This window comes from Lissotriton vulgaris, chromosome 1_2, assembly GCF_964263255.1.
Source record: "Lissotriton vulgaris chromosome 1_2, aLisVul1.2, whole genome shotgun sequence".
NCBI classification, from domain to species: domain Eukaryota; kingdom Metazoa; phylum Chordata; class Amphibia; order Caudata; family Salamandridae; genus Lissotriton; species Lissotriton vulgaris.
The window spans coordinates 201,074,746-201,088,084 of NC_141686.1; the positions used below are offsets into that span (position 1 = coordinate 201,074,746).

Sequence of the window (13,339 nt, forward strand, 5' to 3'; positions counted from 1 at the left end):
CACTTGTCACATCTAATCTGAAGCATAAACACCGTTCACAAAAGAACCATGGGTTGGGCCGCCCCGAGGAAAGCTGCCAGGTCACTGGTGCATGAACCTGTCACTAGCTCAGTCTCTACAGCAGGGTACATTATATACACACACTTCAGCCTACAGCCATCTACAGGGAGTGGGAAAAGGTTACAGAACCTGCAAGCCGAGATATATTTTCCAGAATCAGAGATGTGAATTTAATTTTTTATGTTAATTTGTTCAGGTCTATGAAAAAAGTCACTTTCTTTCAGTTATAATAATGCTTGGAATGTTCTGATCTTTGCGTTTAGTGGACTTGCAGGTCCTAATTGGTCTGTAGATGATCCAAGAACTGGGACAACTTTTTTGGTAGCCACATGCTTTACAAATTACGTAGAATAAAAATGTTTATTGATTCACCTAGTATTAAGCAGAATCCCACACTACTTCAACACTTGACAGTGACTACCTGCTCAATTTAACCTAGGAGAAAAAAGAGAAGTCACTAAATAGGATAATTTTTTATTAAACTGCTTCATGACTGGCAAAAACTGAATAAAATATTCCTTCTGTGGACGAGTAAATGGAAACAACTTCCGGCAACTGGCAATGGTGAGTTATGCCCAGGCCTTGAAGAACTGCTTGAAGAGTCCACTCTCGTTCTCCTCAGACACGATCTGTACCTGTGCATCAGAAAAAAAACAAGCATTGGTGAGTGGGCAGCATGATCCAAGACCTGCACAAACTAGAGAATCCCCTTCAAGAGGTAGCTGAAAGCACCTTGGCAAATGCAGCCTCTCTGCCAGGCCATATCCTGTGCCGCGGTCAGGGTCGATTTGGTTCCAAACCAGATTCTACCTGGGTAATATAACAGGCAGTAACCAATCGGCTCTGAAAGGATGCTCAACAGGAGGCTTTACGACTGCTGTACTACTGAGCAGCGACACAAGCAATATCGAGATACAAGAATCTGGTGGTCAGAACAGACAGGGTCAGAATACCAAAAGGTAGGTGCATATAGGGTAGTATAGATTTACTATTTTTGACTCCACATCTATTTACCTTGAAATATGTACCAGGTATGGGTGTCTGTACATAGTTGGATACAGAAACTCTGGACATCTATTGTCAATATTTATATTTCATTATTTTGTCCTAGATATTCTGTTCCATTGATACCGTAGGTTCGATATTCAGGGTGCACACCTTGGTTAACAGCCTCTACTTTGTACTCCCAGTTATTGGACTCTAGAAGTATACATTAAAATACACCCAAGCACCTTTGTTGCTGGTACTTCAGCTGGAAAAGTTTACCCAAACAAAACTAAGTGATCTGAAGTTTGCTCATCTGGAAAAAGCAGTCCAACGGAAGTTATTTTTTTGGTGCGAAAACATCTCATTTTGTGCTCTTGAAAGAATTCCCTGAGGAGGCGGTCTCACCTGCGTGGTGCTAGAATATTTCATTTGTGTGATGAACTCGTTGGCCATGTCCAAGGACTTCTGCCGTTCTTCCTTGTTGGCCTTCTTGCCTGAGTAGAAAGAGAAGGAGAGATAGATTTAGATGTGGAACAGGCATGGATTCACCAAAAACCAGAAGAAAAATATCAACTCTTTCACCTCCTAATAAAACGGTGTTGACAGGAAGTCCCACCCTAAGCCACTCAACAGTTTCCTGCTCAGGGGATATGGAGGCTCACAGCCTCGCTTGTCTTTTTCCTGTATTTGCCACGGTCTCCTTGACACTTAAAACCACGGAGAGCCAGGGGTATCACAGATATGGCCAGGGTTAGTACATCCAACCCCCCGGGTACCTCTAATTGGCATTCATGGTCTTGGTTTGCCCATACAAAATCATACGAGGAGAAGTGGACTGTGTACTCCACTAGGATAAGAGCAGCAGGATGTGCAGAAGAGAAGGAAATTGCATTTTCTACACGCCGATGTTTGCACAGAATTTGTTTTCAGTTTGATTCGGAAAGACTGCCCAATATGGGATGCTTAGAATCATCCTAATGGAGGGTGACAGCAGAGGCCTGTTGTCCAGAGCAGCCACCATACGTGCTGCTCCAAGTCTTCGTTGGCATTAGAAACCAAAGACCAATCTGCTGCCTTTCAACTCAAGGTGAGGGGAGACACAGTCCTTTGGAAAGGCACAATTTTTTGCGGGAGTCTACAAGATGCATAGTACAGTGCAGAACTTTACTCGTGAAAATCAGTGCATTATTCCATTATTTGTGGACTGGTTGTCTCTTAAGATCCTCGTTCTACCAAACCTGTCCTTCGGTGTAGAGAACATAGCGGAGATTGCCACATCTACTATTGTTTATCTTTGATCTAACCACATCTATAAATGGAGTTGTCTTCCACCTCAGTAATGAAGTAATCAGTGCAAGGAAACTTCAAAGAACTTTCTCTAGTAATTAGTTTCCTCCTTGTCCAGACATGTTCTTTGATCTCTTATGTTCTGCTGGCTTCCTAACCTGCAAATCTCCGAGTACACTAGTTCTACCAATTGGTATTATCAAAGAAAATATATTTAGTTCTGCTAAAAATTCTTGCTTTCTCAATCCTAGCTTTACTCTCAATCTCATAATCAGGTATGTCATGTATTGAGGCGACATCTCATATGGGTTCTCAGTGGGCCATGTCTAGTGCAAGCAACGTCATTCAATAAGGTGAAAGGATTAACCTACCACAGTGCACAGTACAGGTTCTAAATTGTGATTTTAACAGCATTACATATATCAATCAGTTTTGAACTGGTCAATGCTCCAAAGAGTTTTACCCAACAGACTTTAAACAAACAAAGACAGACCCCCCCCCCCCCCAATTCACCTGCCCTATGCACCCTCCCATCCTTTGACACCACCACATGACCCACCACCGCACCTTTCCAGATGAAGATTCGTCCATTCTTGCCATTGTCCAGGATAAAGCAATCGTTGGAGTCGAGCAGCTGCTTGGCGAAGGGACTGCTGTCACTCACCTTGGTCAGGTCCAACTTACCACTGGCATTGGAGACCTGAAGCCAGAGAAGAAAGACATTTGAGGTCACATCAAGGGGTCAGATTTGGGAGAGTGGAAATAGGAAGCAAAGTAGATCAAACTTCTCCGGAGATAGCAGGAGTGAGAGATACAGCAAAGTGCATCTAAACTCCCCGCTTGTGTTACTGCAGAGGAGGAGATCAAGAAGCAATAGTATGAAACTGGGAAAAAGGCAAAAAGACCAAAAGACCAGTGAATGAAAAGTGCAGGAATAAAGTATTTTATTTCAAAATATCCTAGACGATCACACATTGAAGATGATAGCAAGAATGAAATGACAAAGCTGGAGAAACAGGATATGCCTTCAAAGGTATGCTGGGTAGTTTTGCAGATGTGAACATTCACACATGACAATCTCTGAACCTTATGCATTGTAGTCATTTCTGTATTCGACTCTTGCCCTGGTGATAGACTAGAATCACAAGTGTTTTATTGCAGCCATTTTCTCAGTAGGCTTTGTACAACTGCTGTAGCATTTGTTTCACCATTTTGGTGAAAAAGTGTGGCATCCAGCTGATTTTCACCGCAGGAGAATGTAAAACTCTCCAGTGTTGTTGTATACCAGGTCTGTATTCGTCGTGCAGTGTAAGGAAGGCCTTCCCTATGATATCACAATGCCACATACCTAGGGTTACCTTGTACCATGCAGTTCAGCGCATACTAGTATTAGCGGCAATGTGGATCACAAATGGTGTCTCTTCTACACCAAAAATACTTCCAACCAAGGGAACAACAATGGGAGGAAAGCTTGCATCTACTTTAGCCAATGAGTTGCTGAGCAGGAGTGATCTGAGAGCCACACACAATCTCAACTGTATCTATGGTCACTTTCCATGCTCACTTCCTTCATCCGCCTCCTATTACAGAAAATCTCTTGGTTTTCCACCAAGAAAGCTCCCCCAACTGCTTGGCATTTTCCGACCTCCCTGCCTCAAAAACAAATCAAATGCCTTCTCAAAACCCAGCACAATGTCCCTTAGAGCTGAGAAGAACAAAAACACACCTGGTCTATTGAATGAACACTGGTCTTATAAAGTGCTCAGTTACTCTCAAAAGGTTGTCGTGGTGTTAAGCTACAAAAAGCAGGTGCATACCGAGTCTAGTATTTTTTTAAATACCGGTTTCCTAAACTGGTTATGATGGATAAACCCTCTAACCTCGTTTGGCAGAGTTACAATGCTATGCAGTGTGGTTTGAAAGAATGTTCTACCATCCTGGCTATTTATACCCTGGCCAGGAATAACAGGTTGACAGAGGCCCATTGAAAGCGGAAGGAGAAATGAGTGAACAGTTTTTGAAGACACTTGTAACTAGTGATTTTTTTAGGCTTTTTGACATACATATTTTAAAATGGAGCATTTTGACACCAGGAACTAAGGCAGCGAATGGAGAGGATGGCATTCTGCTACCCGAGAAAGAAGGTGTGTTACCATATTTTGAACATGAGACATTCAGAGAGTTAAGTAAGCCAAGATAAAACCAATTACAATAGTCCTGTAGCCCACCTCACCTGCCTAGCTCAAGGATTTTAATTGCACCCTTTCATACCCAGGTACAAATATGAACAGTGATGCAACAACCCCACCCATCATGGTTCATTTTCAAATATAATAATGGATTAGACTCGCCCCAAACCTTTCCAAGCAAACGTTCAACCACCTCAATATATGGATATATGACAATCAATACTTTGCTTCCAACCTCCCTCATTGTCTAGAGGGCTCTCCCACCATATCCTTCCGAGACAGTGCAGCTCCTCGCTCTCCACGAGCACCTGGTAAGGCCAACATCTGGTCAGTGACTGTCAGCCAGACGTGGCTCTGTCTACTCCAAACCTCGCTTGTCCCACAAGTCTGATAGGGCCAGAGATGCCAGCATAGACGCAGCGAATATTGTACACCACTGCGTGCAGTGGAAGATGCCTCTGGCGGACATCCCCCAAACCCACCGGAATAGCACTTCGATCCGCCAACTGACTTCTGCCGACTCAGGGGCATACATTTCTGATTGTAGCTTGGAACAGCCTACCACATGCACTAAACAGATCATTGCAACATTAGCTCATCACTGGTAGGTTTCCATCATTAAAATAAACACCAGTATGGTCTTGCACCAACTGTTGCGTTACAGCATAGCAATTTATGGCGCTTTGTGGCTATTACAGTATAGAAACAAAGGACATGCCTTTAGAATTCTTGTAAGCAAATGGAATTATAAGCCTATGCTTTTCAGCACACAATATTTCCATTATAGTTATTAGGTTAATAAGGGTGAGAGCAGAAGTAAAGTGACACAGAACGAAAGAAACTGAAGAGGGGAGATTGAAGCTTGAGACAGTGTCTACTTGACTGACAGTTTGCTGTCATTATATGCAATAACGTATCCCTTGCTTAAACTGAATAATACTGTAAAGATCAGAGCGGGCAGCACTTACTATGTAGATGCCGGACTCCCGCCAATCACAATAGTGGACCATTTACAGATTCAAGTAAGATTCAGTGGTGTAACACAGGCTCCCGCAGCCCCTGCGGTGCGGGATGCCCTGCCTCCAGGGGGCCCCTCGGTACTCCGGCCAGAGAGCTCCTTATACAATCCGGAGGGAGCCCCTCCGTGTACCTTGTAGGGGGCCTCAAGTTTCGTTACACCAGTGGTAAGTTTACATACAATATGCTACCCTAAAGCTTCTTGGAGCATATCAGTGACATACTGAACACTAGTTCTATACCTTCGGGGCTAATCACAAAGGTAACTTAGACTAGTGACCAACTTGCACATTTACTCTAACACTTTTGAGTCACTTAGCACTGATTTCCTGAACAGCCAACAGTTGTAGAGTGCTAAGTTACTCAAAAGTGAAAACTTACAAGTCTCCATCCCCAGGAAGGGGATGGGGCGAAATGTAGGAATGTAAGTTACCGCTGCCAAAATGAAATAGTAAGTCCAGCACCAGCACCACACATGGCCATTCACTGATACTGTAACACCCTCCCATAGAAAATAATTGAGGCAGGGACCTACAAGGAAACCCATCAGAAAGAATGTTAAATTAAGTTATTTAAAATGGTTAAAAAAACGAAAAAAAACCACTTAAATGTTGAACAAAACCTAACATTTGTCAATTAGGAAATATTTTAACAGTTTTAAAAGTTGGAATTTTAAAAGTAATCAAAGACTACATTTTATTAAGATATTTACATTTACTTTAATTAATACTATGCACCACTTTTAACATAATATGTTGGGGAAAAATAACGTATTTAATATATTATAATTTAATTCACAATATTTAATGCGGTTTCATTTATTCTGAGATGAAGTAGTTTAATACGGTTTGGGATCCGTTCTTTGCTGTAGTAACTTTTGAGGGAGAGTGCGCGTCCCTCCCTAAACTTATTCCCGCCTAATCATCTAAGTTTTAGTAGTTCATATTTCCCATTTTCTCCCACTCCTCTATGTCCCTCCCACATTTACTCTAAAAAGTATACTCTGATCTGTGGAGACACTGCAGTAGGAGCTGTGGGTTAGGCACAACAGGAGATCTAGGCATAAAATAAAAGACAGGCGAGGCGGACACAACCTCTCCTATAAGTATGTACATTTATGAATAGCATTTTGCAATATGTATGTGGTAGAACAAAATATACTGCAAAATGCAGCTTGTGAATAGGCCCTCATGTTTATAATTGCGGTCTAAATGCATGCTACACCTGATCACCAAGTGTGTTAACACCGTTTAAAGCATAATAGACTTACCTTGTACAGCACAGCGGCATGTGCATGCTGTTCATCAGCCTGTTTGTCCTCCTCTGGGTTCCCTTCCTTCAGAGCGGGTTTTGCGCCCAGGATCTGTTTGAGAGGAGGAAAAGAAAGGAACATGAACATTTTAAGTCTGAGCCCAAGAGGACTGAAGTTAATTGGAAGGATATATCATGTAAATTAGCACTTGCAAGTCATCAGTATAACATAGTGAAAACATTAGATTTAACTATCACGGGTGATGCAGCCATTGCATGAACTCTGCTGGAGAAAGTATCGTGGTTCCTCCCATACCCTGAACAATCATTGCTCCACACCACCTACCTTTCCAACATCTCCTTGCTCCATTGGACATGGCCAATCATCGTTTTTGCTGTTCAAGTCTAGTAGCTCGTCATCCCTGGTCATGCCATCTATCCAAGGGTCACATCTGTCCTCTCCCCCTGGCCAACCACTGTATACTTCACAACATACAGAATCAATTCCTGCATCTTTCTCTTCTGATACCAGGCCAGCCACTGTCTACTGCACCACATACAGAATCAGTCTGGGAATCTCCTCCTTGTACCTGGCTAAGCGCCATATTAAGCTCACCTATCTTTTGAACCAGCACCTTTGTCCCCTCTGCGTTTACAGAAAAATATTGGGAGAAGGAAAAGACATTCAGTTTCCTTGTTTAACTGAGGCTGTTATACTCCAACCTGCCGTTCAACTTGCCAGCTGGCTTGAGCTGCAAGCCATGGGTCGTCAAAAGTCAACTGTAATACAGGATCTCCCCAACTGAGGACTGCTTTCTCAAACGAAAACAAGCTGCAGCCAACCACATTTGTTTTCAGGACTCTCCCTCCACCCGGACTTCCCCGTGGGAGGAATGGCAGGTATGTATGTGCCTGGGGAGCCTCCCGCTACAGATGATGGGCGAGGGGAGTGTGATGGGGGGGGGGGGGAACACTGCCTCTCTGGTGAGAGCCGTCAGGTAAACAGATTAGCATTTCACAGAAACTGCAGCCGAAAAGAAACTATGACGGCAAATTGGATGGCCGGGACAGGTGAAGCTGAGGCTCTCAGAACAGAAGGCCAGGTAGTTTGAGGGGAAGTGGGCAAAAAGGGGTGATTGGTAAGAGAGAGAAAGGAGCTGCCCGTGTCCGGGGTGCGCAATGCTGGTGAGTACCTTTCACCTCGTAAAGCCTACCCGGACAACGTCGGGACAGGCTGCTAGTTACGGTATAAATGTCACTCGTGGACTGCAGCACATAATTGTGCCACCACTGCAGTGACAAAGTGAAAATGTTGTTCTAGGCCTGCCACTGCATCCTAGTTTTGCAGTGTTTAAACTGCAAACCAAACATGGTAAAATAAACCCTTTCGCTAAGTCCAAACTATCCTTTTTAATATTTATAAATCACCCATGATACTATATAATAAAAAGGACTGGTTTCTTTCATGTCCTGAAAATGCATGTGTTGTTTTGAATAGCAAGGCTGGCAGTCCAATTGCCTAAGTTGGGTTACAATAGCCCAACCATTAGTGCTCACTTCTATTTGAGACCACCAAATATAGTACTTCGAGGTATTAAATTAATTCTTACATTAAACCAGACATAGCGGGGAAGTTGGATTTAAAGTAACTTTTAATATAACGGTACCTATAGAAAGTTAACACTTTTTGGCCCCAAATTGTTAAGAGCATTTTTTTTACTAACTACAGCAGTTATCGCCCGAGAAAGCCAGCTGCCATCCTGCCGGGAGGTGTGAATTGCTCCCAGGAACAGTGAGCAAAAGGCATGTTCTTGGGAGAAGTTGTGGCCCATCAGTGGCAGGATGGAAAGAGGGCTGTGCCTGCAGATGGCCCAGCTTCAAACAAGGCCCCGTCTGATAGGCAAATGTAAGCCACAAAAGCTTGCCCTCCTTTGTATAGGTAGAGAGGCTGGCATGGCTTTCAGAGGAGGAAAACCAGCTGCAGAACTGGTTTGTTGGGGGAACATCACTTACAACGCATTTTTTACAACGCACTACCATTACAACGCATACCATTACAACGCATTGCGCTGGGGGGTGCTCTAGGATAGGGAATATATTTAATTTACTATCCAACACCTTCCCTGCTATCCACGGGGACTGGAGTTGGAATAGTAAATTAAATAATTCACTATCCAGCGCCTAAAAGCATTATGCGTTGTAATGGACTGTGTGGTAAAAACCGCGTTGTAAAGGCATGCGATGTAAAAGCATGCGTTGTAGTGAAACCAATCCGTTTGTTGAGAGGTGGTTCATTATACTGGACACACCACGGGTGTACTCACAGCTGACTCGGGAAGAAGGGTTCTGACATCTTGGATTTAGGCAGAGAGATGCACTGTGGTATTGTTTGGAGCCGATCCACCAGGAAGTGATGTAAGAGTGGGTAGGGTCGAACCGTGGGAAGTAGGGCTCACTGGTTAGGGTGTTCTCCCCACCCATAAACTCAAATTGGCATAAAAGTCACACACCTGGCTTCCAGTCGCAGAACACTAATGGACTTTGAAAGAATAAGGTTTCACCAAGAAAGATTGCACCTGCTGAATCAAGACAGGTCTTCAGAAAGAAGGAGACCCAAAGTCAGCTGCCAAGAGTGCCCAATTTCACTTTGACAGCATCTTCATCAAGTCGGACATGACACTTGACTGGCCCTATTCCTGTTTTAGTCTCTCCCCTCCCTCATGGGCAGCTGTCACCCCTCTACTGTCTTCTCCATCAGCGATCACAGGACTAACCATTGCTTCCTGTGCACCTGTAACCAAACAGACCGCTCTGCCCGCACACTTGGCCAACAATGTTTCCAGCATTTTGTCTGACAAGTCTTTGCATTCAGTCTTCCTATTGCATGCCTTTCACTAATTTCTCCATTGCAAAATGTTCTCTTGTTTGCTTACTCACTGTCTCCCCACCTAAATCTAGAACTTCCCCTTTTTCCAATTCCACGCATGGCGCCGCTTTGTCCTTTTCTCAGCTATCATTTCCTCTGATCTTCCTCTTACTAACCTTAATCATCTCTTCAGGCTCCTCCCCTTCCTGTACGATCTCAACATGAGCCTTTGAATTCCGCTCATTGTCCCGGATCTGGTTCGCAACGTCCTTTGCTTTGTTGCGCTCTAGGATGTTCGACTGCGAACCGCTCCAGACAAAGAGTTTCTGAAACAAAAATCAAGGTGAGAATTAGTCTTTGGTTTCCATGCATTTGAATATTATTCCCTGAGACCAAGAGAGCGGACAAGGAAACAAGGGCAGTGGTGTCCAACATAGGAACAGGAGGGGCTGGATCCATGGCAGATATTCTGGATATCCACCTAAGCTAAATTTACATATGAATAATCAATTGAGATCCCCACAATCTTTGTTAGGAGATTAATTCGTAGAGACACTTGCAGATGAACAAGGTGAAGCTGAATTTGAAACAGTTTGGCAAAGTTGGACAGGGCATACAAAAAAACCAAACACAAGACCAAGCAGCACTGTTTTCGTAGTGAGCATCTGATTCAGGGAGAAGGTGAATATGAACGGACTGACCCACCTAGAAGAACACAGACTGAGCATTGACAGGGTCTGGGAGATGCATACTTTGGGGAAGATGGTCCTGGTAGATATTTATGGTGTACTGGAAATCTAATGAGACATACTGGAATAAGAGTTTGGCAGAGTACTGGAGCCACAGAGAGGCTCTGGAGTTTGAGAGAAATTGCACATCTGCAAGGAGACTGATGAAGCCACACACAGGCTTACAAGGGAGCGACATATACAAAGTCCCAGAAAGGCAAACGCACTCACACACAACCTTAAGAAAACCCTCACAGACTCATACATGCCTGCGAGGATGACAACGATAAGCACAACATTGAGAGGGTCTGAATAATGCAAACATGCAGTCTACAGAGGGTCTGGCCAATAGCAAATCAGACCGGACACGCATAGACTGTAAAGGGACAGATGGGCTTGCAGACTGCTCCTCCGTTCTGTGCATCACTCACCCTCTGCGGAGCCCAACTCTTAGACAGAAAAACACATAGTATTGGACAGACAAACTCGACAGACACGGACACACTTAGGACAGTTAGTTGGACAGCCCATCTGCCCCAGTATTTGAACAAAAGTGTTTTGCCCGTTGACTGTACTTTTTTGATACCATCTTTTATCCATGGCTATTAAAGTAATGGCTGCTTCAGGGACCAGATTCTATGATGCTTATAAAAACTACCAATAATGAGAGAGAAGCCCAGGTCGCTTTATGGAAGGATCCGAGCGGCAGAGTGCACTGACCCTGCACGATCCAGAAACAATCAGTAAACCGCTCCGCGACAGAACTACAGACCCAACACCGGGACTACAAAGGAGGGCAGGAACCGGTCACTGACACCACCCTAGACACCGCCAGGTTCTCAAATGAGTCAAACGCTCCCCAACAACGAGATCCAAAACTAAAAATGCAGCCTCTTCACTTCGGTACCCGACAGAACCAACATTACTTCACATTCTTTTCACCTGAAGACATCGCCATGGACTCTTACCGACCAACTGCCCCCTCCCTTTGAAAGAAAATGAAGGCCGAGTCCGGGAGCGGGATACCCGGTGAAGGTTCAAGTCTTCAGCTCAACCCACAAACCCTCTGATGTTCCACCTGAGGGTATGCTCCTTGTACCCCCATTGTTCAGGGAGGAACTCTCCCCTCGGTTATTCCATGCATCGCACTTGCAATATTCAGACTTTCCACCCAGACACCAGACTTGATTGGGTGCTAGAAGCAGCCCTTGAACTCCACAGGTTTAGGACTACAACCTATAGTAACCTTGCGTTCGTATTATTTCACATCGTATAAAATAAACTTTCATGGACATGACTGCTGGCTACATGCAAAGGAGACAATGAGGATAATGCACCTATTGTAACAGGAAGAATCATTCGGAAACGTTTAAGATGTGGCTTTTAAATGGAATTTAGCTTTTGGGGCACAGCTCTCGGTCTGAGATTATATCATTGATCCAGCCCGACTACATTGGACTAGGCTCCATGAGTTTGCAGTCTGGCAAAATATTAATCACCAGCATTTTGGCAAATTTTCAGAACCTGCCATGTATGGTGCACCCATACAGGAGGATATCACAACCAGGGTACTTCTACTCCCAAAAACACATTGCCCATAACCCATTGCCCATACCTTTATCCCCATCTCAGAGATCAAGGAAGGTGGAGGGCTCCTGTGGCCGACGGTGCCAGTCTCGAATAGCAAGCATCTTAAACATGGGATAATTAGTAAGCTCTTTCAAAGCCTCCGATTGATTCAGATGAGCATGGATTATTGATAAAGCATTTCTGTTCATAATAGAGCCCCTGGCTTTACAAGGAACAAAGGATTACCACACCGAGCCACAGGGGCAAAATAGGTGTGTATGCCCACGTTGTTCACAATGCTACTACAGATGAGATGCACACACTTGTATAGCTTTCCGTAATATGGATAGTGCTGGCAAACGAAGCGCCATTGCTATTTTGAGAGGGATTCCCTAGTTTCATGAGGGTGTGGCCCCACACAACAAGGTACTCCCTTTGCCTGTGTGTTCGCCCTCTACTATGGACAGAGGCACCGAGGCAAACAGGACCTTAGGGGGTTCATCGACAGCACACCAGATAAAGGCGGCATGGTGCACAGTCAGACCATCCCCAGAGGGCTGCCCTCAGTAAGTGGAAAATGGGGTCCCACTGACTCCTCCACACCACCACAGACTAGTCACCGGTTACTGGCTGCACCTGCCTACAGGGGTATCTGTCCACTCGTTAAATAGCAATAGGCTGCCACCTGCACTGTGAAACAGAGCGGCGTGGAAGCAGCTACTCTGTATTTCACTGAACGCACTACACCAAAGGAGGGCGAGAGTGCAGTTGGCCTAGGGACAACACTCATGGTCCTACTGATTGCATCAGGGAGCTCCGTTCCTGTTTGCGCCTAGCGCACCTGCTTAAGGTGTGAAGCGGTGAAAACGGCGACAGCGCACCATTACTTAATACGGCCCCCAATGTTGCAGTGAATTCCAGTATTCTGAATTGGCCTTTCTGCAACCTTTTATTATGTGTAAAGCCAGCACTGTCTAACACGGTTTCCTTGGTTCCTGCCAATCTTAGTAGGGATTTTCCTTAACTGTTAGTGTTGTCTTCAAACCACTACCTTGAAGTTACTTTTTATTACATTACCAAAATAATCTACGCCACCGATACCGGCTGTAGAAATTTTGCAGAGGAGCACTCCAACTGCAAATTTGAGTGAGGAACTTCCTGAGCTTCATTTCACTATGTGGAGCTCTAGTGTGTCACTATGTTCCTAAAAGTGTATTAATGAATGTCCATGCATCTTGCTAGCCCTTGACGATACTCTAGGCTCATTTGCTTCAAAGGTGTGAGTTCTTGTAGTGTGGACTCCCTCTGCACCCTTGTCCACTACCTGGGTGACCCTTGGCAGATATTCTTTGACAATCTTCTATTTGATTTCTCTCCAGTGCAAA

At 44.4% G+C, this 13,339-nt stretch overlaps 1 protein-coding gene across 1 annotated transcript in view; it reads right to left on the minus strand.

The window, feature by feature from the left end:
• Window positions 1-518: 518 nt before the first annotated feature.
• CAPG (capping actin protein, gelsolin like) overlaps window positions 519-13,339 on the minus strand; it is an 81,847-nt gene continuing 69,026 nt past the window's right edge. The window contains exons 5-9 of the mRNA XM_086953109.1: window positions 9,834-9,983; window positions 6,811-6,903; window positions 2,902-3,034; window positions 1,453-1,541; window positions 519-695 (exon numbers count right to left, since the gene is read on the minus strand). Coding sequence (XP_086809235.1) covers window positions 630-695; window positions 1,453-1,541; window positions 2,902-3,034; window positions 6,811-6,903; window positions 9,834-9,983 — 531 coding nt within the window. The 3' untranslated portion in view covers window positions 519-629. The remainder of the gene's footprint in view (window positions 696-1,452; window positions 1,542-2,901; window positions 3,035-6,810; window positions 6,904-9,833; window positions 9,984-13,339) is intronic.